Below are 25,473 nucleotides of genomic sequence, written 5' to 3'. Positions count from 1 at the left end.
AGAGTCTTTGCAGATGTGATTACGTTGACGATTTTGAGATGGGGAGATGATCCTGGATTATCTGATGGGCCCTAAATACAATCACAAGTATCCTTTCAAGAGAGGCAGAGGAAGAAGTTATACACACACATTGACACACACGTACACACACACACACACACACACACACCGGACAAGGTGGAAATTAGAGCCACAAACCAAGGAAAGCTGGCAGTCTCTAGAAACTCAGAGGCAATGAAACAGATGCTCCCAAAGAGCCTCCAGAGGGAGTGTGGCCCTACCGATAGCTTGGTTTGGCCCAGTGATAGTTGATTTTGAACTTCTCCAGAATTCTGAATTAATTTTTATTTACTTTAGTCACCAAGCATGTGGTAGTTTGTTACGGCAGCCACAGGAAACTAATAGAGTGTTCAATACAAGTTTTAAGACTAAATACATTACATGATGAAGTTTGGTATTAGGCTGGCCTTCCAAAATGGGAAAAAGAAGATATATTACTTAATTTTTCTCTTCAAGAAAAATTTAAAGGGAAACACACATGAAATACTGATAAACTAAATGCATTACCCTCAAAATGTCCAGTGATTAAACTTTCACAAATATTCCCTGCATATAAATTTATGAAAATGCATACTTAAACATACTACATAAACTTCAGTGGTTTAAATAGTTTGTATTATATTTACTCTTTGAGTGAGGCATTCAATAGATTGCTATGTTTTAATTTGTGAGTGAAGATCAATCCATTTGTGACTGTTTTACTTGTGCATTTTTCTGTTATTCTTACTTGTAAGTCTCCCCAGGGAATACAATGCATTTGTTATGATAAACTTCTCAATATGCAAAACATATTTACACACTAATTTTTTCCTCAGAAGTTGAAATGCTTAATGAATTTAAAATATTACAAATGCTGATACTAAAAAAATAGGTAGTTTGGATGTTGTTGTTGGTTAGTTGGTAATATTTAGCAAGAAAAATAAAGAATATAAACTTTGAAAAAATGTCTTTGAATTATAAATCCACATGAGAATACTTTCCTATCACCTTTTTTTTTTTTTTTTTTCTTTTTTAAGAAAAGAATGTTTCAATGGGATGAACTCTGGTTAATATTGCCCTGGTCTAGTATTATTTTCAAAATGGTAAAATTGCATTTATAAGTTCTTACCTTTTAAGCATAGTGCATGTGTGTTCACAATTGCTTTTTTTTTATCCTGAATGCATATTGATTATGTGCCTACGAGGTCACAGTGAGAGAAAAGATGTATCTAAGAAGCAAAACTATGAATCATTCATTCATTTAATTTGAATATATTTGAAAAAATTAGGTAATGGATAACTTTTTTAATGTTAAATGCAAATATTTGAGACTCCTGAGTTACTTCTTAATACTTACATGAAAATTGTATTTCAAAACTAGTTTGCATTCTACCCTAAAGATAAAATCAGGAAGTTGGCCAAATATGCTATCCAAGTTGCACTCCTGGCACAGGACAGGAGTATTTAGAATTCCTAAATAACCCTTTCCTTAATTGTAAAATACACATGATTCTATAAAAAGTATGAATGTTATTGGAACTCTGTTGCTAGGATGAATTTATTCCAAACTGGTATTTATTTTCAAAAATGATTTATGACATGTGCTCAGTCCAAATAAATGTAGGGAGCACTACAGGAGGTGTTGTGTTGTGAGACTCGACAAAGAGCCTTCTTTCTTTCATTAACTTCCACTTCTGGTTGCTATGGCATCCAGTGACAACCATAAATTTGGAAATTATCACCATCTGCCCACGCCCCCTTCTAAGGTTACACACAAGCCCACTTGAACAACCAAAGTGGCAAACAAAAACTCCATAAGCAATCTCAAAGTTTTTTCTTTTTTTCTTTTCATATTATAGGTACCTAAATACATAATCTTAGGTCTGGAAAGCCACTTTTTAAAAATATATAAACGGTCAGAATTTTTTCTGAAAAACAGATTCCTCAAGGAAAGATTATTATTTAACTCCAATGTTCAATTGTTGAAAAGAAAAATGAGGGAATGATTAGAAACAAATTGACAGAGTTTTATAAATTGTCAAAATAAATAAATTTTTTCACAGGATCAATTTTTGCAACCTTGAAGGTAAATCTGCATCTTTTATGCTTTTCAAATGGTAATACTTGGAATACAAAATCACAGTTCAATGTTTATAGGCAGTCAATGATATGAATCTTAGAAAGGATTTGAGATTTGAGGGTGGGTGTTTTCTTCTTTCTTTGTTTTTCTTTTTATTTTTTGAGATCTATATGATTGTTTGTCTGTTTTGCTAGTTTTAGAAAAATGATTTCCAAGTCTTTAACAGGTACTGATATAACTATAGACTCCTGGAAAAATTTTTTTAACTCAAACTCACAGGTCAAAAATGTAGTAGAAATGTCCTCAAACTAGTTTGCTTAATGTCAAAAATGTTGACATGTAAGTTTTTCATTGTTTTAAAAAAGTAACACATTTCATCTTTCCCATCTTGAGGAAAAAAAATAACATTTTATTTTTAAAGAAAGTAGCAAATATAAATAAAGTCCTGGGACAAAAAAGTCTATATGTCCATATTGAATTATATTCCCCGAGTAAAAGTACTCCTTGGGAGAAAGTGTTACAGGCTCTTGAGAACTATAAGATTTCTTTAAGATGATAAAATTTCCAGTTAATGTTTTAAGATAGTGAATGACATTCTCCAAGGGATGAAGATATTATTCTGTATTCTCTAAAATCTAAATTTCTCCATCTAGAAAAATTTTGTGTGAAAAGAGCAATCATATTGAATATAGTAAGACAGCACAATTCATGTGCAACAGTCAAATATATGGCAGCTTCAAATCTTTGGACAAATGTCTAAAAATTGAATTAAGTGAAATAGGCAAGAGTGAGCTCACACGCCCTGTTTTAAAGCCATTCCCTGGGCTCTATAGAGTATTAAACAGTCCAAAAGCCACTTCTTCAAATCTAATCTACTCTCCTGTTGAGTCTCCATTTCCTCATCTTTCTCTGGAACATGACTGCTGAAGGTCTGTTTCAATGTAATGCTTAATAAGCTTGAGAGAAAACCTGGTTTCTGGGCTCACAACATATCAGGAAGAACAAAAGTTTAAAAAGCATGTATGAGGAGACAGCACAGCAATTGAAATACATGAAATGATCCTGCTTCAAAAATGAATGTCCATAATAATGTGTCAAGTTTAAACTATCTTCAGTATCTCTGTTCACCAAGCTAGGGAAGTGTGTAAGATATTTCAGAAAGGGATCTATCAAAAATGACTTAGTATTTTTTTAACATCTTTATTGGAGTATAATTGCTTTACAATGTTGTGTTAGCTGCTGCTGTATAACAAAGTGAATCAGCTACACATATACATATATCCCCATATCCCCTCCCTCTTGCGTCTCCCTCCCACCCTCCCTGTCCCACCCCTCTAGGTGGTCACAAAGCACCGAGCTGATCTCCCTGTGCTATGCAGCTACTTCTCACTAGCTATCTATTTTACATTTGGTAGTGTATATATGTCAGTGCTACTCTCTCACTTCATCCCAGCTTACCCTTCCCCTTCCCCATGTCCTCAAGTCCATTCTCTACATCTGCATGTTTATTCCTATCCTGCCCCTAGGTTCATCAGAACCTTTTTTTTTTTTTTAGATTCCATATATAGGTATTAGCATACAGTATTTGTTTTTCTTTTTCTGACTTACTTCACTCTGCATGACAGACTCTAGGTCCATCCACCTCACTACAAATAGCTCAATTTTGTTTCTTTTTATGGCTGAGTAATATTCCATTGTATATATGTGCCACATCTTCTTTATCCATTCATCTGTAGATGGACACTTAGGTTGCTTCCACGTCCTGGCTATTGTAAATTGTGACTTAATATTTTGATTTTGAGTTTCAGCTTATGATCTTCAGTTGTTTAGAAACTTCACTTACCCCAAAGTTACTTTATGGTCTTAATTATGTGAGGTGCTGCTACTCTTAGATTCTGATGACATCATCTTATCTCACCATTGCTTAGGTAGTGAAGTATTTATTGTTTTCACCTTAAAATGTTGGCAGGCAATTTAGAACCAGATCTTTTCTATTTTAATACAAAAACAATCTAGAATACTTTTCACCCAAAATATAACTGTGATTAGTGAGAATCAACAAACTTACCAAATATAAAATAATGATTGTTAAAATGATTATTTTTTTAAAGCCCCAAAACGTATTCATTGAGAAGTTAAGTCAAAGACTCTTCCGTCTTTCTTCTAGCACACCTGAGTCTTTCAGTCATAAAACATGAAAAGTTAAGATCTTCTTTCCATCTTGACTATGTAGTACCAACCCCCCCCCCAACCCTGGCCAAATCTGCAAATCAGGAAATTTTATCTAGTTAAATAAAAACAGTTAAGCCTTAACAAGATGCTACCTACTTCTTTTTGAAATATCAAATTTGGAATTAGAATTTCAGGCAGTAGAATTCAGTTACTTGTGAATCATGACTAAAGTAAATGAATAGAAATGATGATACCTGCTCTGTAATTGGGTTGTTTTCAGCTATTGATTTTACTTTTCTGCTTCTCAATTTTTCATCTGCAAACATTAGCATAAAGATACAACTCTTCTTTGGAATGTGAATTATTTACTTTTAAGAACCTTTGGTACCTTACAAAAAATGTTATATATATAAAATGAACAAATAACTTCAAATCCAGCTCAGTGGATATTTGATAAAGGTTCACAAAAGTGAACCAACTGTTCAGACGCTGCCACAAAAATAAAGGTGAGTTAAAAGAGCCATTGCTTCCAAGGAGCTTTCAAAAAAGTATGGAATGTGAAATAAGATACCCATGATTATATTACAGCCTAGAGAAAGACAAATGTTACAAAAGAAAAAGCAAACATTTATATGGGAATTCAGAGAAAAAAATTAAGACTTTCTCCTTATCTTGCCAGATTATCTTTCCTGTTTCAGTCGTGTGAAATGACAGTTACCTGTTTATACATCTATCTCCTCAATAAACTTTCATGATGGCAAGGATTAATAAATACTATATGTTATATAATAATAATATCATTGTTATCATATTTTAATTTACTCTGAGTCTGGATGAAACATGGAAAGTAGGCAGACGTGTGTAAGTATATAAAAGAATTAATGAACACATCCAGGTGGTGAAAATCAAATGAGTTGTTTTTCCATGCAGCACATTATGAAAGTTGTTTATGGTACAGAGCTTTTGTGGTCAAGACTATTCTTTTACTTGTACGTTTTCAAAATTCTGGTGATAAACATCCTTCAAATGCTTCTAACAGAAATAGTTTAGGAAAAACAGGAGATATTTCTATTTGACATGGTTACAGTCTTTTGTTTGGATGCATGTTAATCTATTTTGTGAGTTTTTGTGGAATGAAATATAAACTTAGAATCCAGAAACCTGGGTTTGAATAACCACTGCCAGTGACCAGCTGATTGACCTTGGGAAAGTTACTGATTCTCTCTGAGCTTCAATTCCTTAACCGGAAAGTACGGATAATAATTTGTCGTTTGATATTAGCAAGAGGATTAATTAGAATAACTCCTAGCACTGTGTTCAGTTAAACTTCTTTAATTTTATTTCAAATAAAGAAATGATGATAATCATAATGCAATTTTGAAATAAATTCTCATCAGTAACATTATCTTAGTGTGAACAAAATATAACTGATGAGTGTGAATATCTATGGCACTGGCTGATTTTGAATATTTTCGGCATCAATAGGTAGCACTCTTACCTGTTGGTGGGATTATCCCAGGAGACATAAGGCCTGGGACAGAATGTGGCATGATATGAGAGTTCTCTGGGGAGGTGACACTTTGAGTCCTCTTAGGAGGCCTTCCAGGTCTAGAACTGAAACAAACAAACAAAAAATTTTTACAATTAAGCTGTTGTCTTACACATCATTTCAAAGTTGTTTCAAGTGGTAACATGGACTGTAAATAAATTTGTTTCAAGGACAGTTGCTTTTGCAGTTAGATGTAATAGACTTCCATCACTAATTAGATTACATGCTGAATTCATTTTCCTCATTGAAGATCAGCCACTCTTGATGCATAATTCATAGCCTGCACCTCGTTACCTGCTTCTTCATATTAATATCTATACACAGTTTGAATTGCCTCGTTTGCATATGCTAAAGTTCTGCATGCAGCCTTCAGCACGAAAATTATGCACTAACTTGTAATAATTATTACAGTCAGCCTGCTATTGATTTATGAGAATTTTAAAAACCAAATATGTGTAGTACTTGTAATGAATGATATTTTAAGGTTCTTCAGGAAATTAAAAGGCAATGGCTGCCTAAGGAAATGTTCTGCTTGTTTGATTTAATACTACAGTTAGCTGGGAGGTGGAATGAAAGAGTGATTCAGACCTATAGCACATTTTTCGATGATATGTTTTATTACTTCGCACTGCTAGCCTGATATCTAGATGATAGATGACAATACGTATCTAATGTGTGAAAAGGTCTTGCAATTTCTTTATTTTTTGTCATTTAAAAGATAAGTCAAGTTATCATTTAACCCTTATTCTATTTAAATGAATAGCCCCACTAGGTTGCCTCACTTTAAATCTGCTAAAATACATTGGAAAGGCTTAGGATTATTTGTAGAACATCATTTAGAAACTGCCAGTGTAGCATCTTATATCTGCCTTTAGGATAAATAGAAATACTTTGTGTTTCAGCAGTACTTCTCCTTTGCTTGCCTATTGTACAATGATAAGTTTTAAAATTATAAAAGCAGAAGGTGAAAAGGATACAAATATTCAGCATCCTTGTATAAGGAAAACATGAAGAATACAGTATTAGCAACTTTTGAAACAAAGATAATTCGCATTGTTTCCACTGTCTGCCTCTGTATCATGAATATACATTTATGAAAGGCTTTTCCATCATTTTTCTGGCCAATATGTGCCAGGATATAGCAAAACCTCCAGATACATCCTTCATAAGTTAACATCTCCATGTCAGCTTCAGCTGAGATCCTTTGCCTCATCAGAAGATTCAAAGATCCCACCTCTATTATTTAGTGTAAGTAATATATGTAGTCATTTAACAAATATTAGTAAGCTCTTGCTGTTTTCAAAGCAGTGCACCATGGAGGCTAATTTGGGAGAATGGGTTCTTAGTCTTCAGGAACTTATACTCTTGCCAAAGGGACAAATCTGGTGCAGAAAGAACTAGGGTGCAAACTAGATAGAATATGCTGTGTCCTAAGCAAGTTGCAATCTGAACACTAATGGGAAGTTAGGCTGGATGATGATATGTTCCCTGTTGGAGATAAGATTTCATGGTCCTGGGAAGTTAGAAGAAAATTCTGAAGGATGGGTTGGACATGCAGAGAAAAAGAATGGAAGAAAGCACACTCCAGTGAGAATGTGTGAAAGGAAGGGAAACATGAAAATGTATGAATGTACAAGATTTTCTCCAGTTAGTTGAAACAGGTCAAATAAAATGAGGGGCAGAAATCCATACTGTTAGACTTACTGCCTAGAGCCAGATCCTGGAGGACTTTGAACCAAGAGCAAGTAGATTGTGCATTTGTTTTGCTAACCAATAAGGACACTGCCCTGTGTATTCTGAAGCATCTCTCTGGCTACTTATTCTTATTCTTCATTATTACTCTTCATTCTAAGCTGATTCCTTAACTCCTGTTATTTGCCATAAGACCATCAACAGCCCTCTAATAGTCTCTATTCTCCCTGAGTAATCTCTTTCATAAACATTACTGATATGTTAAGAAATAACAGCTAAATATATTATCTACTGCCTAAAGCTTCCTCCTGGGATTCAGACAGATTAATGTCTGTCTACTGGAAATCACTGCTTGGATGTTCTATAATAATCTAAGATTCAGCTTGTCCAAGTCTGAATTCAGCATCTTCTCCATTAAAACCTATTTTTCCTTGGTTCAGCAAAATGTCACATAATTGACTAAGCCAAAAATCCAGCACTCAGCTGTCTTTCCCTTCCTTTGTACATTCAAACACCATCCCAATGGAAGATATCTCTTTACCCATTCTTTCTATCCCCACACCTATATTCCAGATCAATCCCTCCTTTCTTATTTGATCTACTATCACAGCTCTTCCAAGACCTACCTCCAGCTTTGTCCCACTCTAGAGCCTAGAGTGAAGTCTAGATAACTTTCCATACTGATTTTGGAATTATTTTTTTAATGCAAATTTAATCCTGTTTTCCAACTGCGTAAAGATATCAATAGTTCCCTAGAGCATTGACACTCCTTAGCACAGTACCAAGGCCTTCCAATACTTGGCTCCTGTCTACTTTTCCAATCTCTTCTTTTTATTCCTACATTCATGGCTTATATTTGGCCCTAATGAATTTATTAACAATGTCCCATGTTGCTTTGGTCTCCTATGACACCACCTTTTGGTCTCCTATTACACTACCTCTATTGCAACCTGCCTCCTTTGCCACCAAAGCCTTTTACTACATCCCATCCTCATCCCCATTTTACCTGACTAAACCTTCATCATCCTTCTAACTAACCACTTCTAGTTGAGTATTCCTTCTATGCACTATGACAGCTCATGGTGAGCAACTCTATCATAGCCCTTTCTGCCCTGACTATATTAATCTGCTTATTTGTTTCACTCCCAAGGCTGTATGGCAGAAAGTGTACAAAATATGTCTTTTGTGCTTAAAACAGCTCAGTGCCTGGCTCACTGTATGTATTTAAATACATTTTAACCCAGTTTATTAAGCCCAATTCTTCAAATTCCTCATCAGTTCCAGTAGTCTCCATGTTTCCAGGAAATGAAAAGTGAGATGCAAAAGAAGTTTGGGATTCTGAGTCTAACGAAGCTAAATACACATCTGAAGCTCAGAGAAAAAGAATACAAGTATTGAGAGATCGCAAGCAAGATGTTGTGGAGAAAGTGGGAAAGGAAAAGGACGTTAAGATTTGAAAGTTTTAGTTCTTTAATTTGTTTTGCTTTTAGAGAAGGTGAAACTGTTTAGCAGCACTTTATTATTGAGGCCACAGGCGCTGTCCTCACAGCCCTCACACTGGAAGTAGAATTCAGGCTACTAAGTAAGAACACTTTATTTCACACTGTGAAGACCCAGTGGGCTCTTTTTACCCCAGATAGCTCCTGCCCAAATCTATCACATTGCCTCCAATTCCACTAATAGAGATTTACTGCTTTTAGTCCTGAAGCTTTAAGATCTTTTAAAGCCTTCCACTAAAATGCAAATACCCTTGGTGGTGGTAGCACCCTAAAGCCATCTACTCACACCCTACTAGGGATTACTTTACTATTAGGGGAGAGTACAATCTTGAGATATCTATGCAAAGAATTGAGAATGGGGGCAGGGGGGCACCCCACAGAAAGATTTGGAAGAAAAGCCAAGTCATTTATCCTTTTGCCTAAGAACAAGAGCGAAGCTCTTCTTGGAGTTATACAAGACTTCCTGGTATAGAGGAAGTTAGATGATTTATTTATTAACAAGACTTTCCTCTATCCCTTCACGACCTAAGTTAGGTCCCCTTATTGACAGCCTTAATGTTTTACCCTTACTGCAGTCTTGGTCACTAACTGCTAGAGGGTTTAACTCCAGAAGATCTAGGAAGATAACTTAATTGTAAAATACTTGAATATTTAAATTACTTTCAGTAGAGCTTTAGGGAACTTCCAGGAGAAGCTGTGTAGTACCGTGGTCAGAAGCACGGGTTGTATTGTCTTGACACATCTAGCTTTAAATACTGGCTCCACCTCTTTACTAGAAGGTGTGGCCTTGATCAAGCCACCGAATGTCTCTGAATATCTGATTAAATCAAGATTTTTTTTTTTAAAAAGTGGACCTGTTTGCTTTGTTAGAAATAAGTTGTACTTGGAAAGAAAAAGAATAACTTAACTGAAAAGAGGAAGTGAAAGAATTAGCAAAAGCACTTCTTTTGGGAATGATCAGTTGCCTCAACAGCAGACACCTTCAAGCCTCTTTCCTACACCAGTAACCCAGCTTTTCCCCCAGAGGATCAGAGCAGCTGAACTCTCCTAGTTCTAATCAAAGCAGAAGACCTCACTTAAATAAATTATTACTCTTAATAGCTTGACTGAAATCAAAATTTATGACTTTGGTAATTGTTTGTGGCAAGCTTCACACATGAGCCATAGTGCACCCTTTAGTATTTTCAACCATTTGCATTAAAAGAGCAGAGAAATCACTTAGAGATGGCCACACTTGGCATCTCACAGTGGATACAGTGGATTCTCACGCTTGGTAGGAATCCACTCTGACACATCCTTTCCTGCAGTTCTGATTAAACAAGGTTTCTTTTTCAGATAGATCACTGGGTAGATGTCTCTCCTTACTCTACATAATTAAATCAGTCTCAGGCTAATTTCTGTCTCTCTCCCTCAACTGTATGATGTTTACCAACTCTTCCTAGTCCATTTAGCGTGTTTACTCACAGTGAAGTCAAAATCTAACTTAAAGAGGCTAAGTGCATCAAAAGAGGGAGAGGCATTTGAAATACTACAGGAAGGTACAGTACATTTTTTTCAACTCCTAACCTCCACAAACGCCATCTTCTGTTAACCTCTTCAGTACTTTTTAAGAAATTAAGTTCCATTCTCCTCCTGAGATTTGGAGCAGAGAAGCCCGTGAAATCCAGAAAGAGATTGTGATGGCTATAAACTGGGAAATGAGAAAGTAGCTGCTAAGCAGAAATTTGGGTTCCAAGTCCTACCGGTCTAGAGAAACGAAGGAAGGGTTCCATTCAATCATTCAATTCCTTCAACCATCTGTCTAAAAGAAAGGAGCTACTGTACAACAAGCAATGAGCTAGACATTAAAGTTGTAAAATAGAGACACTCCTTTCTTTGAGGAGGAAGATAAAATTAAATAGCCTGTGGGATAACAATGAAGAAGAAAAATACATGGCAGCAAGTGAGCATTGATTTTAGTCTCGGGACACAACAAGCATTTAGGGGTGAAAGAGTCTTGTTCCATTAATCTACAAGAGATTTGCCCTCTCCAATCTTTCACCCCAGGAAAGCGCCAATTGTGTGTTGATATCCTGCATAATTTTTTCTAGTAAACTTCTTCTACAAAACCAAGCCAAGAAATAACGAGAAATATATATATTCACATATATAAGCCATATATATATTATTATTTCTGATTGAAAAAGTGCAATTTGCTTAATGATTTATATACCCACTTGAACACTATCGAGTCAGAAAAAGTGGGGATGTTTATGAGTAATTTATGATAACAGAAAAAAATGCTTACGTTCTAAGTGAAAAAGCAAGATACAAACCTGCACATATGGCATACCAGAGCACAAGAGAGAGAAATTAAGTAAAAAATGCAATAAGTATGCATATACAAAAAGAAAAACTAGAAGGAAACATAGTAGACTATTAGGAGGGATTATCACTGGATGCAGAATTACAGTTTTTCTACATCTGAAGATTTCAGTTTCTCTGTCATAAGCATGTACTACATTTAACATATAAAGACAACTTTTAAAATTAATTTGTTTAACACTTCAGTACTCTGGCCATATATTTCAAATAATTCATTGTGGACAAATCACGATTCTGGCTAAACTTGATCAGTGCCTGAGGATTACCTCTAGCCATAGCAGAAACCAGATATAATTTATCCTCTTTATCTTTCTTTTTTTTCCAGATCAGTTCTAAAATATTTAATAAAAAGCAGATGATTATATGTAAAAATATTACCCTTGTGAGAACTATAAAATTAATCTAAAATATGAAAAGTACAAATACTCATTCATATCTTCCAGATCAAATCAACCTCATGAAATAGATCCATCAAAATAAAAGAACACAAAGAACTTCCCAAGATTAGTGTATGTATATATTTCACCAAAAGTCATAGCAGATTTATAATACTCAGGTTATAAATGGGAAGTTTTCCCTTAGAAGGATCTTGTTAACTTGCTAGTTGAATTTCTTTTTTCAGTTTTCTGAAAGGCTGATTAGCCTTTTTTATGATTAGCATTATTTTCCCTTTGCATGAAGTTCCTTTCTACAGTTGGCAAAATTTTGAAAGATACATTACTTTTTGCAATGATGACAAATTTCAGCACTTTCTCAATCTCATATCCCACATTTGTTTAGACACATTTTTGTATTTTCTGTGTAGGTATGTGTCCCAGACATGTGTACTTCTCAGTACAAATAGGTTATGAACTAACTCATAAAAGAGACGTTTTCCACCATCACCAAAATACCGAGTCCCATGGGGCAAGCACTTGAAATATCGCCAGCTGTCCACTTGGAAAGCACCCACAGATTACTGGCTCATGAGCACGAAACACACAACATTCCCTCAACTCTTTACATGGCAGGTGTTATAGACTGAATTATATTCCCCCCAAATTCTTATGTTGAAGACCTAACCCCAGTGTGATGGTATTTGGAGATTGGGCCTTTGGTAGGTAATTAGGCTTAGATGAGGACCTATCAGTAAGACCCCCACGAAAGGATTAGTGTTCTTATAAGTAGAGATGTCAGGGAGCTTGCTTGCTCTCTCTCAGCCCTGTGGGGACACAGTGACAAGACAGCTGTCTACAACCCATGAAGAGAGCCCTCCCCAAAACTGACCATCCTGGCACCCTGATCTCAGACTGTCAGCCTCCAGAACTATGAGGAGATAAATTTCTGTTCTTTAAGCAACCCAGTTTATGCTATTTTGTTTGGCAACCCGAGCAAGACTACGACATAGGCAATTCTATGCATTAACTGAACAAATACATATACAAATACACAAAATAAAATTTCCTGTAAAAAAGAGCTAAAAATAAATTTTAAAAAAGGTTCTGTGCTCAAATAAACTTGGCAAATGCCCCATTAAACTTATTAATCATACATATATTTTGTGGAAAAACTTCACAAATTCCTAAAGCCTTTTTTTAAAATAAGTTTATTTATTTGTTTGTTTATTTATTTTCGGCAGCATTGGGTCTTCGTTGCTGCATGCAGGCTTTCTCTAGTTGCGGTGAGCGGGGTCTACTCTTCATTGAGGTGCGTGGGCTTCTCATTGCAGTGGCTTCTCCTGTTGCTCAGCATGGGCTCTAGGTGTGCGTGCTTCAGTAGTTGTGGCACGCGGGCTCAGTAGTTGTGGCTCGTGGGCTCTAGAGCACAGGCTCAGTAGTTGTGGCACACGGGCTTAGTTGCTCCGCGGCATATGGGATCTTCCCGGACAGGGGCTCAACCTGTGTCCCCTGCATTGGCAGGCAGATTCTTAACCACTGAAACACCAGGGAAGTCCCCTTCCTAAAGCTTTTAATATTTTTGTTTTGTGGATCAATTTCTCAAAGCTTTCACTATGCTAGAGTGTACTATAAATCTCTAAGAACGTGGTGAAATAGGCATTTACTAAACTCCGTTTACCATGAAACCTGTTATTTCCATGGAGTCTGTTTAGAGACTTGTGCTCACGGTATGATTATATTCAAATTATAAAAATTCCTCATCTCTCAACATTACGAAGCCATGCTCTGTGTCATAGGTCATATGACAATTGTCACATGAGAAGTATTCTCCAGGGACAAGGAAAGCAGCAATTCACATATTCTATAGAGTTGATATGAGTTGATAATTACTCAAAACACAAGGTTAACATGAGTAAACTGAAATCATTACAAACAGAAAACAAATAGTAGTTGAAATTAGCTACTCTTGTGAGGAGGAATTATTGCTGACTCTGACTTCAAAACTCACACTATCCAGACCTCAAGTAGTACAGGAATTTATTTTATATGAATCCTGTTTCAAAGGTCATTGACAAAATTTCTGAGGTCTCCAGCTCTGTTGGAGCTATTAAATACTGAATAGGAACTACCCCAAAATAAAAGTTAAAACATACTGGAATGTAACTAAGCTATACTTAAGCATTTGTATATTGTGTTAACAATTAATTGCAGTCCAATATACTAAAGAGAGTCTCTGTTTGATAGGTTACATACTTAGGATTATCTAGCCCCTAAAGTTTTTAAGTCCCCACTCCCCTTTCATAGGATCTATATGTGATAGCCACATTAAGAAGATTCTTTAAAATCCATGAAATGCATTAGTTATATTAATCTTAGAATTAATATATTAATCATGGATTTCTTAACTTAATGAATATATTTTTTGATATTAAGTTTTTATCAAATCAGAGATCTCATATTCTCCTCTCAATCTGAGTTATTTATTCACATCAATGGTAAATGACACTTTATAAAGTATATCTAGTGATTTATCTATTTATGAATAGTATATTCATATTTTTTAATACGAATATACTATTTAAATAGTTTTTAAATATTTTGTGGAATTAAGAGTAATTTAATGTAATTTAATGTAATTTAAAGTTTAAATTAAAGAATATAACATTTTAATACTATTTATTTTTACCTTTCCATTGCATACGTTATACATCAACATACATGATATTTCTTACAAAGAGGATACTGTTTGTAAATTGCATTTAATGACATGTTTGTCTAGAGAGCCAAATATTTTTAACCTTTTAATCACCTTATTATTTTCTCTACTTCCAAGAAGCCTTCCAAGCTACAGATAAATCTACCCACAGCACATCTGTTTCAAAATTATCTGCAAGGAATGACTGAAATCCCCTAAGGGGCAAATCCTAAAATAATGAGAAACAATTGTAAATGGCTTTCTTAAAGTTTTGGGATGAGTTAGTACTTTATTGGCCTCTTTCTCACAGTTTCTGTCATACTTCAAAACCATATTCTATAAAATTTAAATTTAATATTAAAAAATATTCCAGCTAAGACATTCAATATCTAAACCAATCTTTTATTCAACCTCTGGACTCCTAGTCACAAAAAAAAAAGTTTCATTTCTTGTAATTTTTCTGTTTGAATTTCAAATGACTACATCTTCTCTGCAATTAATGTTGGTTATATTTTGTCTGAACCAAAAGCAACGTATTTAGTTTTTTATCTCACTGGGACATGCCATAACCCTGTTCATATATGTGCAATGGCTCTGTTTTTGCAGATCATCTTGAATTTGGCCCCAATATATGTTCATTGCTCTAATCTCAAAATAATATCCAATTCTTCTCTGTAGGAGATGCCATTTCCAACACTCTGAATGCCCTTTTCCCAAATGTTTTCATTTTATTTTGGAATAGTACATTAAATAATAAAATAGTCACAGTTGTATTATGTTGTGTAACCCCTAGGCCCTGTGCTAAGTTCACTATGTCATCTAACCCTTTTAATATTCATAACACACCTTTAAGACAGGTATTATTGTTATCCTTATTTAACTGATGAGGAAACTGAGATACAAGAAAGTAAAATGCCTTACTCAATATGCCACACATAAAAAGTAATAGAGTGGAGCTGGGTAGGGGGAAGGATAAATAGGCACAGCACATAGGATTTTTATGACAGTAAAAATACTCTGTGTTGATACTACAATGGTGTATACATTTGTCCAAACCCATGGGGTGTACAACACCAAGAATGAACCCTACTGTAAAAGATGGACTTAGAGTGATTATGATGTGTCAGTGTAAGTTCATCAAACGTAACAAATGTACCTCTCTAGTGGAGGATGTTGATAAAGTGGGAGGCTATGCATGTGTAGGAGAAGGAGCTATATGGAAATTCTTGGTATCTTTTGCTGTTTTGCTGTAAACCTAAAACTGATCTAAAAACCATTAAGTCTTTAAAAAAAGTAAGACTTGTGAACCAAGGCAATTTGGTCTAGAAGCCAAGCCCTGAGCATGAAATCTGCCTTTGCTCCATATTTGTTGGTTAATTTAGTCAACAAACAAATGTTAATGTGCCTGACCTTCCAATGTGAGCTGGAAATACTAACAAGATACTACCCCTGACTTTAAGTAGCTTTCAATCGATTTGGGGGAATTACTGGATTGGCCAAAAAGTTCGGGTTTTTCCATAACATAGTAGTAAAAACCTGAACGAACTTTTTGGTCAGCCCAATAGATATATATATATAAAGAGTTACAATAAATCTTGTTAAATACCTCAGGGAAGATGAGGTGTGAGCAAACAGGAATTAGTCAACTGAAGAAGAGGAGGGGTTGCTAAGTAAGGAAAGACCACAGAGGCACATCCCTGCCTTACACACACACACACACACACACACACATACACACACTTCTGTAATGACATGCTGAACTACTCAAACCCATGCTCAGTTTTCCTTCCTTAAAATGGTATCACACAGTCTAGCACATGATCATTTTCGAATAGTTTCATAGGTCATTATCTCATCTCTCCATACTGTCTCCATTCTTCAGGCTTTGAGAAAAATATTAAGACATGTAATAGGCTCTGATTTTTGGTTAAATGTCTTCAAGACATTATGATTCATTTAATTACTTTAAATGTATCTCTTTTTTGTGATGTTTCATTTTAGAGGAATTAAAAAGGAGCCCAAGTTGGTGTTATGTAATTAACTCTGTAGATAAAATCTGACTCCAACCAGTAGCTGATCTATCCCCCTTTCAAAAGTTTACTTTAACAGGGGTGTGTATCCATAAAAGGAAATTCATAAATGACTCAAATGAGTTTTATTTCATTTTTCTATAATATTTACAATCTCAATCTTAACCAAAGTTGCTACTATATGTTTTGAATATACGAGAAAAAAATATTTTGTAAAGAAAGGATAGCTAACCAACAATAAGGAATGAAGAAACTATAATAAGCGTGCATCAGTCTTTATGTTCTAAAGTAATCACAACCATAAATTTCTGGCAAAGTAACTAATCTACACACACACACAACAATTTGGTATAAGCATTTTCACACATAAGTCACAGAAGTAGAAACAATATTTATCTTAAACTCTTGATCTTTTGAGATGTAGTTTCAAATGAGGGTTAAAAGCAGAATCTACTAAACCAGAACTCAGAAAATCTTGTCTTCCTGCTTGTGAATGCAGAGGTAAGATGGCTGACTCAAACTAAAATGTGTGTTTTCACCCTTCACTGACAAGTTATTTGTTTGCTACCTCTGGAGAAAATGTACATAACTAATTTATTTGAGAAACCTCTTAGAAAAAAAATACATCCTCCATTCTCCTCCACTGTGTAACGCATGGGGAGCTGTCAAGAAATGTAGTCATGAAGCACAGAGATTCAGATACACCCCAGAATTCAGAGACCTCCTGACAACTTTCTGATACTCCCAGGAGGATTCTGGGCCTATGAACTAATGAAAGGATTAGATTAAGACAGACAAAGCTATGCTGTTTCTAGCCTGTAGAGATTCAAAAACATACTTAATATGTTACCTGGCATAGATGTTACATAAGCACCAAACATTGCTATTAGTATTATTTACATTAATTGAATTCTATTTAATACTTTATGAAAGTGTTTTCTTTAATGAATGGTCTTTTAGTACTAATGTTTGATATTATAAAAAATTATGATGTAAACTGCCTGCACCACAGAGTTGAAGAAGACGTTGGCAAATGTCCTTTCAAGCTTGAATAGACATTGTTTTATCATGGGATTCTTTCCCCTGCAATACTGTGCAGAGGCTGCTTTTAAAATCCCAATCATTATGCTAATAATTCCTATGTTCTCTAATTTATTTATTCATTCCCAAATCATAATCTAAAATACTAAAAAGTTTTGCCTTAATATTGTTGTTTAAATTGACTAAGTAATAATAGTTTACATTTAAAGCTGGCCTATTTATGTGCAACAGGAATTCTTTTGAGCACTTCTGAGGGTTAATTTTGTGAGATGGAGACATTATCATTTTCGTTTTATAAATATGGAAACTGAGGCAAAGACGTTGAAATATAGTGTTACTACGAATAAAAGTATAGATTTTCTTATTCATTAGTTCAAATGGAAAAACTTTCTTGATTAAGTCTTGTGCCAGACATTTTATTATAGAGCAGTCTATTACACTTCGACTTTTTAAAACAGAACATAGAGAGAGCTCCATATTTCGGTCAATTTCTTCATCTTTCTCTTTGTTAGAAGACTTTTGATATTGAAAATTCTGCCTCAGTTTTATGATCAGAAAAACGTCTCTCAAAGTCCATGACTATAGATCTGATGACTTACCCCATTGTGTTCCTTCCCACATTATTAGAGCCCACAGACATGTGCTGGGTAGCCACTGGGTGGTTAAGACCCATCATATATGCCATGACAGAGAGAAGGACACAAAAATGCAACACTTTCTCAAAAAGAAGCTTCTTGTTTGTAAAATATGCAGTTATTTTATGACACGAAGTCTCAAGTGATTATTTTTAAAGAGGATAAATTTTCAGATAATATAAAGAAAGAAGTGGCATTTGTGGTAAGTCTTGAAACAGGAGTGTGATTTTGACTGAGGGAGATAAGGTGAGAAGAAGGTGTTGAAGATTTTCGAATGGCAAGGTCAAGGCCTCCAAGGCAAAAAAGTACATAGAGCATGGGGAATGGTGGGTGGGCTAAAGCCTCAATGAATGCTCCATCTGCACAGTATTTCTAGGCCATTTTGATGGATTTATTATGTTTCTTACATGTTTTACAGTCCCAGGTGTATTGTAAGGCCTTTGAGCACCACTGTTCCCCCCCCCCATTTCCCATATAGTGGGCAGCTAATAGTGTGTGTCCAATAGTGATAACTAACTCAACTGAAAGGAGTGGGTAAGCTTGGTAAGTGCAGATCATGTTGTAAGAGGCAAGGCAAGTATTGAGTGTCTAAATGGGACATTCAAGAAAGGAAATGTATGATCTAATTATAACATTCATACTTGTGATAGTTCATGAAGTATAATGGCTCACAATTTTGCAGATTTTCATGAGATTAGAGTGAAAATTAAGTTTGCTGCTATTGTCAAGAAAGAGATTAACAATTTTTTTATACAGCAGGTTCTTATTAGTTATCTATTTTATACATATTAGTGCATATATGTCAATCCCAGTATCCCAATTCATCCCACCACCACCCCCCCTCACTTTCCCTCCTTGGTGTCCATACGTTTGTTCTCTACATCTGTGTCTATATTTCTGCCTTGCAAAACAGTTCATCTGTACAATTTTTCTGGATTCCACATACATGTGTTAATATATGATACTTGTTTTTCTCTTTCTGACTTGCTTCACTCTGTATGACAGTCTCTAGGTCTATCCACGTCTCTATAAATGACCCAATTTTGTTCCTTTTTATGGCTGCGTAATATTCCATTGTATATATGTACCACATCTTCTTTATCCATTTGTCTGTTGATGGGCATTTAGGTTGCTTCCATGACCTGGCTATGGTAAACAGTGCTACAATGAACATCGGGGTGCATGTGTCTTTTTGAATTATGGTCTTCTCTGGGTATATGCCTAGTAGTGGGATTGCTGGGTCACATGGTAATTCTATTTTTAGTTTTTTAAGGAACCTCCATACTGTTCTCCGTAGTGGTTGTATCAATTTACATTCCCACCAACAGTGCAAGAAGATTCCTTTTTCTCCACACCCTCTCCAGTATTTGTTGTTTGTAGACTTTCTGATGATGCCCCCAAATTTTTATATCTAATAATTGCTGAATTTACTATGTGATTGTCATTATGCTAAACACTCTGACATGCATTATATGATTTCATCGTCACAATAACTCTATCAGATAAATATTGTCATTATGCCCCTTTTACAGATGGATGGAATGATTATGGGAGGGAGAATAAGTAACTTGACTAGGTCATGGACTGAGATGAACAGAACCACATCTGACTGAGCCACAGCCCACTCTGAATCACCATGCTAATCATAAAAATGTTTCTATCCTGAAGAAATTTACATAAGAAGTAAATATCCATTGGTACATGATTTTTGAAATTCACTTTCAAGCTGTATTTCTCATCTACAACTCTAAATATATTTATTATTTTGAAATGTATTTCCTATTTTGAAAGCTTGCCTCCATACCTTTGCACTTGCTATTGCTACTTTCTAGAATGCTCTTCAGTAACACGTCTGTATGCCTCACCTTCCCCAGCCCCCAAGTAACATAGCATTGGGTTCAGTTAATAGTTCACCTCCTGCACTCTGATGTCTTTTTAGCCTGAGTGTTGTTCAGGAATACTACATACTTATTTATTTATTAGTAATATCTGTCCAGATAGGCTCTATGTGGGCAAGGATATTTGAATGTGTTTTGTTCACCAGTGTATTCCCAGAATATAGGAAGAGTGTCTGGCACAAAGTAAGGACTCAATAAATATCTATTAAATGAAAAAAAATGAATGAATGAGTGCATGGAGGAAAAAACAGATGCTCATTGCTGATCTATGGCCATTGAAGTCTACACTGCCTTAGTAGCTATTTAAGTGCCTGAGAGGCTGGGGCTATGGCATGTCAGAGTGTTTTGTATGGTGTCAATTTGATAATGATGATAAAGTGGAAGGCTGCTGAGTTATTGCCCTTTTTGCATTATCCTACCTCTAACTGAATGCTCTGAATCTGTCTTCGCTCTTCAAAATGATGTGGTTGGAAAGAGAATACTCCATAAATTTTTAAGTTGATGGCAATCTGTGGCTCTTGAAATCATCAACCAAGGTATCGCACTTCTAAATATGCACATTTCTGAATTTAGTTTAAAAAATCTAGACACATGTACTTGAAAATTTATTTCACACTTCCATAATAAAGTGTACATTTCTAATCATTTGGTTTAATCTATGCTTCTATGTCATCAAAAATAAACCATCTTTGGATTAAACTTTATTCTCACAGATTCCACCTTACATACACATGGTTATATACAAAAGTCCTAAATTATTACATTTCAGTCCACTAGAAGTCTATATTACATAAAGTATGGTGTCAGAACAATTTGCTAGTTATTTGAAAAGTTCAGATAGATTTGCATTTTATGCATTTAAAGAAGTAGATTAAGTAATTACATGCTTAACAACTGCAGAAAAAATTGCAAAAAAGCCAAAAACAAAAACTATCCTTGAGATAAGATAGAGCTTTATAAGCATGGCATTAGTGCTAGAAACTATTAAAAAAAAGATTGATAGAATTATCTGTGCAGAAATTAAAAACATATTTAGGAAAGCTAAGGTTGGAAGATAAGTAACAAGATAGGAAAATATATAAATCAAAAGCAAAGGATTCTTGAGCTTAATTTATAAACAATGAAGAATCCAATATTAAATGGCAAAAAATATGAACAGAAAAAAATAATTAAAAATAATAATTAGTTAATTAACTTACAAAAATATACAACCTCACTAGTAAATAAGGAACTAAAGATCAAATCAAACATAAAATAACAATTATGTCCATCACATTGGCAAAGCTAAAAAAATACTGACACTATACTAGTAGAAGTATGTATATTGCATAATATTTCTCAAGGCCCATTTTGTCTAACGTATCAAAATTTAAAATATGAATACTTTTAGCCCAATATTTTCAAACTGACAAATCTAAGAATTCATCCTGAGGTAATGTGAGACAGAGGCTATGTAAGAATAAAACCTTAGATGTTCATACAAATGTGTTTAGTAGAATAAATTACAATGTATCCTAGACTGAAATTCCAATAGGTCATTAAAATTATATATTAGAAAGCTAGATAAAAGGATACAGAAACACATCCATGGTAGATTTTTATGTTTTATAACAAATTAGACTACAGTATGATCATATTTTATACATGCTATCAGTGGTTTTCTTCTTATATGTGATCGTATCTTTGCTTTCTTACTTGTTTCTTGAAATTTTCTAAATATTTGGCAATGAACATTTTTTTAAAATCAGAAAAACACTGAAATAGAGAATCCAGAGATGGCTTCAGTGGTATTAAAAGAAAAATTACTTTTCAAAAACCAAGAGAAACAAACATGTACTGCTCTGAATATGTTAGTAGAAAATTGCATATATATATAGAAGAGTATTTTATTTTAGAAGCATTAGTATGAAGTAAAAATAAATAATTAAAAATAGGTCCTTAAACTGCTTGTATATTAGTAGCATAACATCTAGACTTTATTGCCTAGAACTTATAACTTGGCTATTTCCTTTCCACAAGTTGAAAAGCTTAGGACAAGTTCAGCTTCCAAAACTCTTACATATTAAGGGGAGCTGCAAATACAAAGAAACATTTTTATCACAAAATATTATATCAAATATTTAAAGGAAAAAAACACGATAAAAAATGAATAAAGAGGGACTTCCCTGGTGGCGCAGTGGTTAAGAATCCGCCTGCCAATGCAGGGGAGACGGGTTCAATCCCTGGTCCAGGAAGATCCCACATGCCGCAGAGCAACTAAGCCTGTGCGCCACAACTGCTGAGCCTGCGTTATAGAACCCTCAAGCCACAGCTACTGAGCCCGCGTGACACGACTACTGAAGCCTGCGCACCTAGAGCCCGTGCTCCACAACAAGAGAAGTCACCTCAATGAGAATCCCGCGCACCGCAAAGAAGAGTAGCCCCTGCTTACCACAACTAGCGAAAGCCCACACGCAGCAACGAAGACCCAATGCAGCCAAAAATAAATTTGAAAAAATGAATGAAGATATGAGGATTGCTAACTACTAAAAAGCTCTCACCTTTAATTACACCTTGAAGTGGTCAATTTTTGAATTGCATTTCATTTTTCATTCAAATTTAGCCTGACTTTTCTGAAAACTAGCTTTTCAGTTTTTGAAACACAGGGCTTCTAGACCTCAACAATAAATTTTATTAAATCTCAAGGCCTCCCTGTTTGGGTAAGAATGAGTAAGACATCTTCCTACAAGATATGGCCTCTTTGGTATAGATGCCTCACACTCTTTTTTTGTTGGCTTAATTGACAGGATTTACTTTTTCTGAATGGAGGGGTGTCTGGTGAGTAGTGTATGAGCAGAGAGCCTCTTAGTATGTAAGACATCAATCTGAACAAGATGAAAAAAGACAATGGTAGAATTTTGCTATAGAAGATGTTTTGAATCAACCAAGGAATTTATCTTGTTTTCAACCTTCACACAAAACTCTTCATGAGGTATGAAGAAATATTTGAAGAGAATGCCAAAAGTTGTATCAGCTCTCCCAACCAAATTTTACAGTCAAATATATAAAATTGCTATAGTCTCACTTTATGTCAAAATGTTCATTGATTGGGGCTTCCCTGGTGGCGCAGTGGTTGAGAATCTGCCTGCCAATGCAGAGGACACGGGTTCGAGCCCTAGTCTGGGAAAATCCCACATGCCGCGGAGCAACTAGGTCCGTGAGCCACAACTACTCAGCCTGCGCGTCTGGAGCCTGTGCTCCGCAACAAGAGAGGCCGCGATGGTGAGAGGCCCGCGCACCGCGATGAAGAGCGGCCCCCGCTTGCCGCAACTAGAGGAAGCCCTCACACAGAAACGAAGACCCAACACAGCCAAAAATAAAAATAAATTAATTAATAAAAATTGTGTTAAAAAAAAAATGTTCGGGCTTCCCTGGTGGCGCAGTGGTTGAGAATCTGCCTGCCAATGCAGGGGACACGGGTTCGAGCCCTGGTCTGGGAAGATCCCACATGCCGCAGAGCAACTAGGCCCGTGAGCCACAACTACTGAGCCTGCGCGTCTGGAGCCTGTGCTCCGCAACAAGAGAGGCCGCGATAGTGAGAGGCCCGCGCACTGCGATGAAGAGTGGCCCCCGCTCGCCGCAACTAGAGAAAGCCCTCGCACAGAAACGAAGACCCAACACAGCCAAAAATAAATTAATTAATTAATTAATTTTAAAAAAATGTTCATTGATTAGCATCAAAAACTTAAAAGCAATGCTTCTCTTTTTTTTTGCTATATTCTTGAAATTGTAATGCTGAAAACAGTTGATTTCATGGTCTTGGTTTTAATTGTACCTTTTCTGTTATGTTTTCTAGTCCCTGTTTGCCTGCCCTTCTAGACTAATGGACTCCAAGATTCTGTGAAAAGCACACATGTGCATGTGTGCATGCACACACACGCAGCCTGGACACATGCTGAAGCCAATGGGGACGGCAAATGGATCGAGAAAAGGGAAACAGAAAAGACAAAGAAAAAAATTGATCTCAGCAAACTAGGAGGCATTCCTGCTGTTCGGAGAGGAAGTTCAGGAACATATAATGAGAAATGAACAGCCTTCATTTACACAGTTACATTTAAGGAAGTGCCATAGAGTAGGTTAGATCCCTGGCACTAGCGGGAGTACCCCTGTATGCATGGATATATCACTAATATCCTAATATTTGGAAAGGAAGATTTCCTTTCCTTTTTCCCCCTCTGTGGAACTAGAGTACATAATGCAAACTTTATATTTGATAATGACAATTAAGGCAAGTTGGGGTTTCCAAACTTTTCACATCTCTCACCCCATCTTACCTTTTAATTGGTTAAGAGAAGTTCAAAGTAAATTAACCTTTTAATAAGTTAAAAGCAAAATCCATTAATTTTAAATTAAGTGGAGTTAATTTAAAGGCTCCTAAATTTTAACTTTCACTTAGTGAATTATTTTCTAGTAACTTTTCCTGAATTATAGATTAAAAATACAAAACCAGCCCTTGACCTAAAATCTAAAATCAAACTTGCTAATAAGCCTTCACCAGGTCTCTCCTTGATCTTTAAGCACATAGGAGATATTAATAACTTGAAGAAGGACTGATACATGTATACATGCAGAAATGGGGTGCACACAAAAAGCTCTTAACTGGCATGCAAGACAGCAGTGTTATTTCACAGAAACACAGATTCATTTAAGTAGTTTTTTTTTTCCACATATGGTTATATATATATAGGAATGTATATGAAACCAATAAATATGATGCTTTTTAAATTACTACATGATCAAGATATTGTCTTAGGTAGGCATATAATTAAATCTGAGATTTAATAATTCAGTATAATAGTAGATGATTATTACATTTGTAATTTTAGACACAGTTGTTTTCCCAAAATGATCCCACTTTATTCACCACTTAGTCTTCCCAGGATATAATGATGCGTATCACTCCATATCCTATTACAAAAGGTTTTCTATTTGATGACTCTTGGTCCAGATATATGTGAAATCACTTAAACATCAAAGCACAGAATCCAGAAAGATCAAATACAAAAGGAAATGAGAAATAGTGATAGAATGAAAGGCAAATTGATATGAGGTAATTAAGGAAGTAACTAGGGTTTGGAGAAGAAATTTAAGACACATACTACAAAAATGAAATAGAAATAAAAAGAAATAAAGTTTCAGTGAGGTAGAAAGATGAAAATAAAAATCAGAATGGATCCTATGTGAGATGATAAAGTGTAGGTAGGGAAACAGAATGGTGTATTAATCCAAAGAAAGGAAGTATAAGGAAAAACTCGGATTTTGTAATGAGGTGTGAATGTTTGTTCAATTTCATGCTGTTTCATAGTGTTTGAATTTATAGTTGTTTTGAGAATGGAAGCCTAAATTCCTGGTTTACTGCTCTC

The 25,473-nt window shown here is 35.2% G+C and overlaps 1 protein-coding gene across 3 annotated transcripts in view; it reads right to left on the bottom strand.

The window, feature by feature from the left end:
* DACH1 (dachshund family transcription factor 1) overlaps positions 1–25,473 on the bottom strand; it is a 410,071-nt gene that overhangs the window by 231,658 nt on the left and 152,940 nt on the right. For all 3 annotated transcript variants that reach the window (XM_082434858.1, XM_082434856.1, XM_082434857.1), the window contains exon 2: positions 5,790–5,905. In XM_082434858.1, the coding sequence (XP_082290984.1) occupies positions 5,790–5,905 (116 nt within the window). The remainder of the gene's footprint in view (positions 1–5,789; positions 5,906–25,473) is intronic.

Source organism: Balaenoptera physalus (assembly GCF_965194825.1).
Source record: "Balaenoptera physalus genome assembly, chromosome: 18".
In the NCBI taxonomy this organism is placed as follows: Eukaryota; Metazoa; Chordata; class Mammalia; order Artiodactyla; family Balaenopteridae; genus Balaenoptera; species Balaenoptera physalus.
This window is presented reverse-complemented; position numbering and strand designations above follow the sequence as displayed.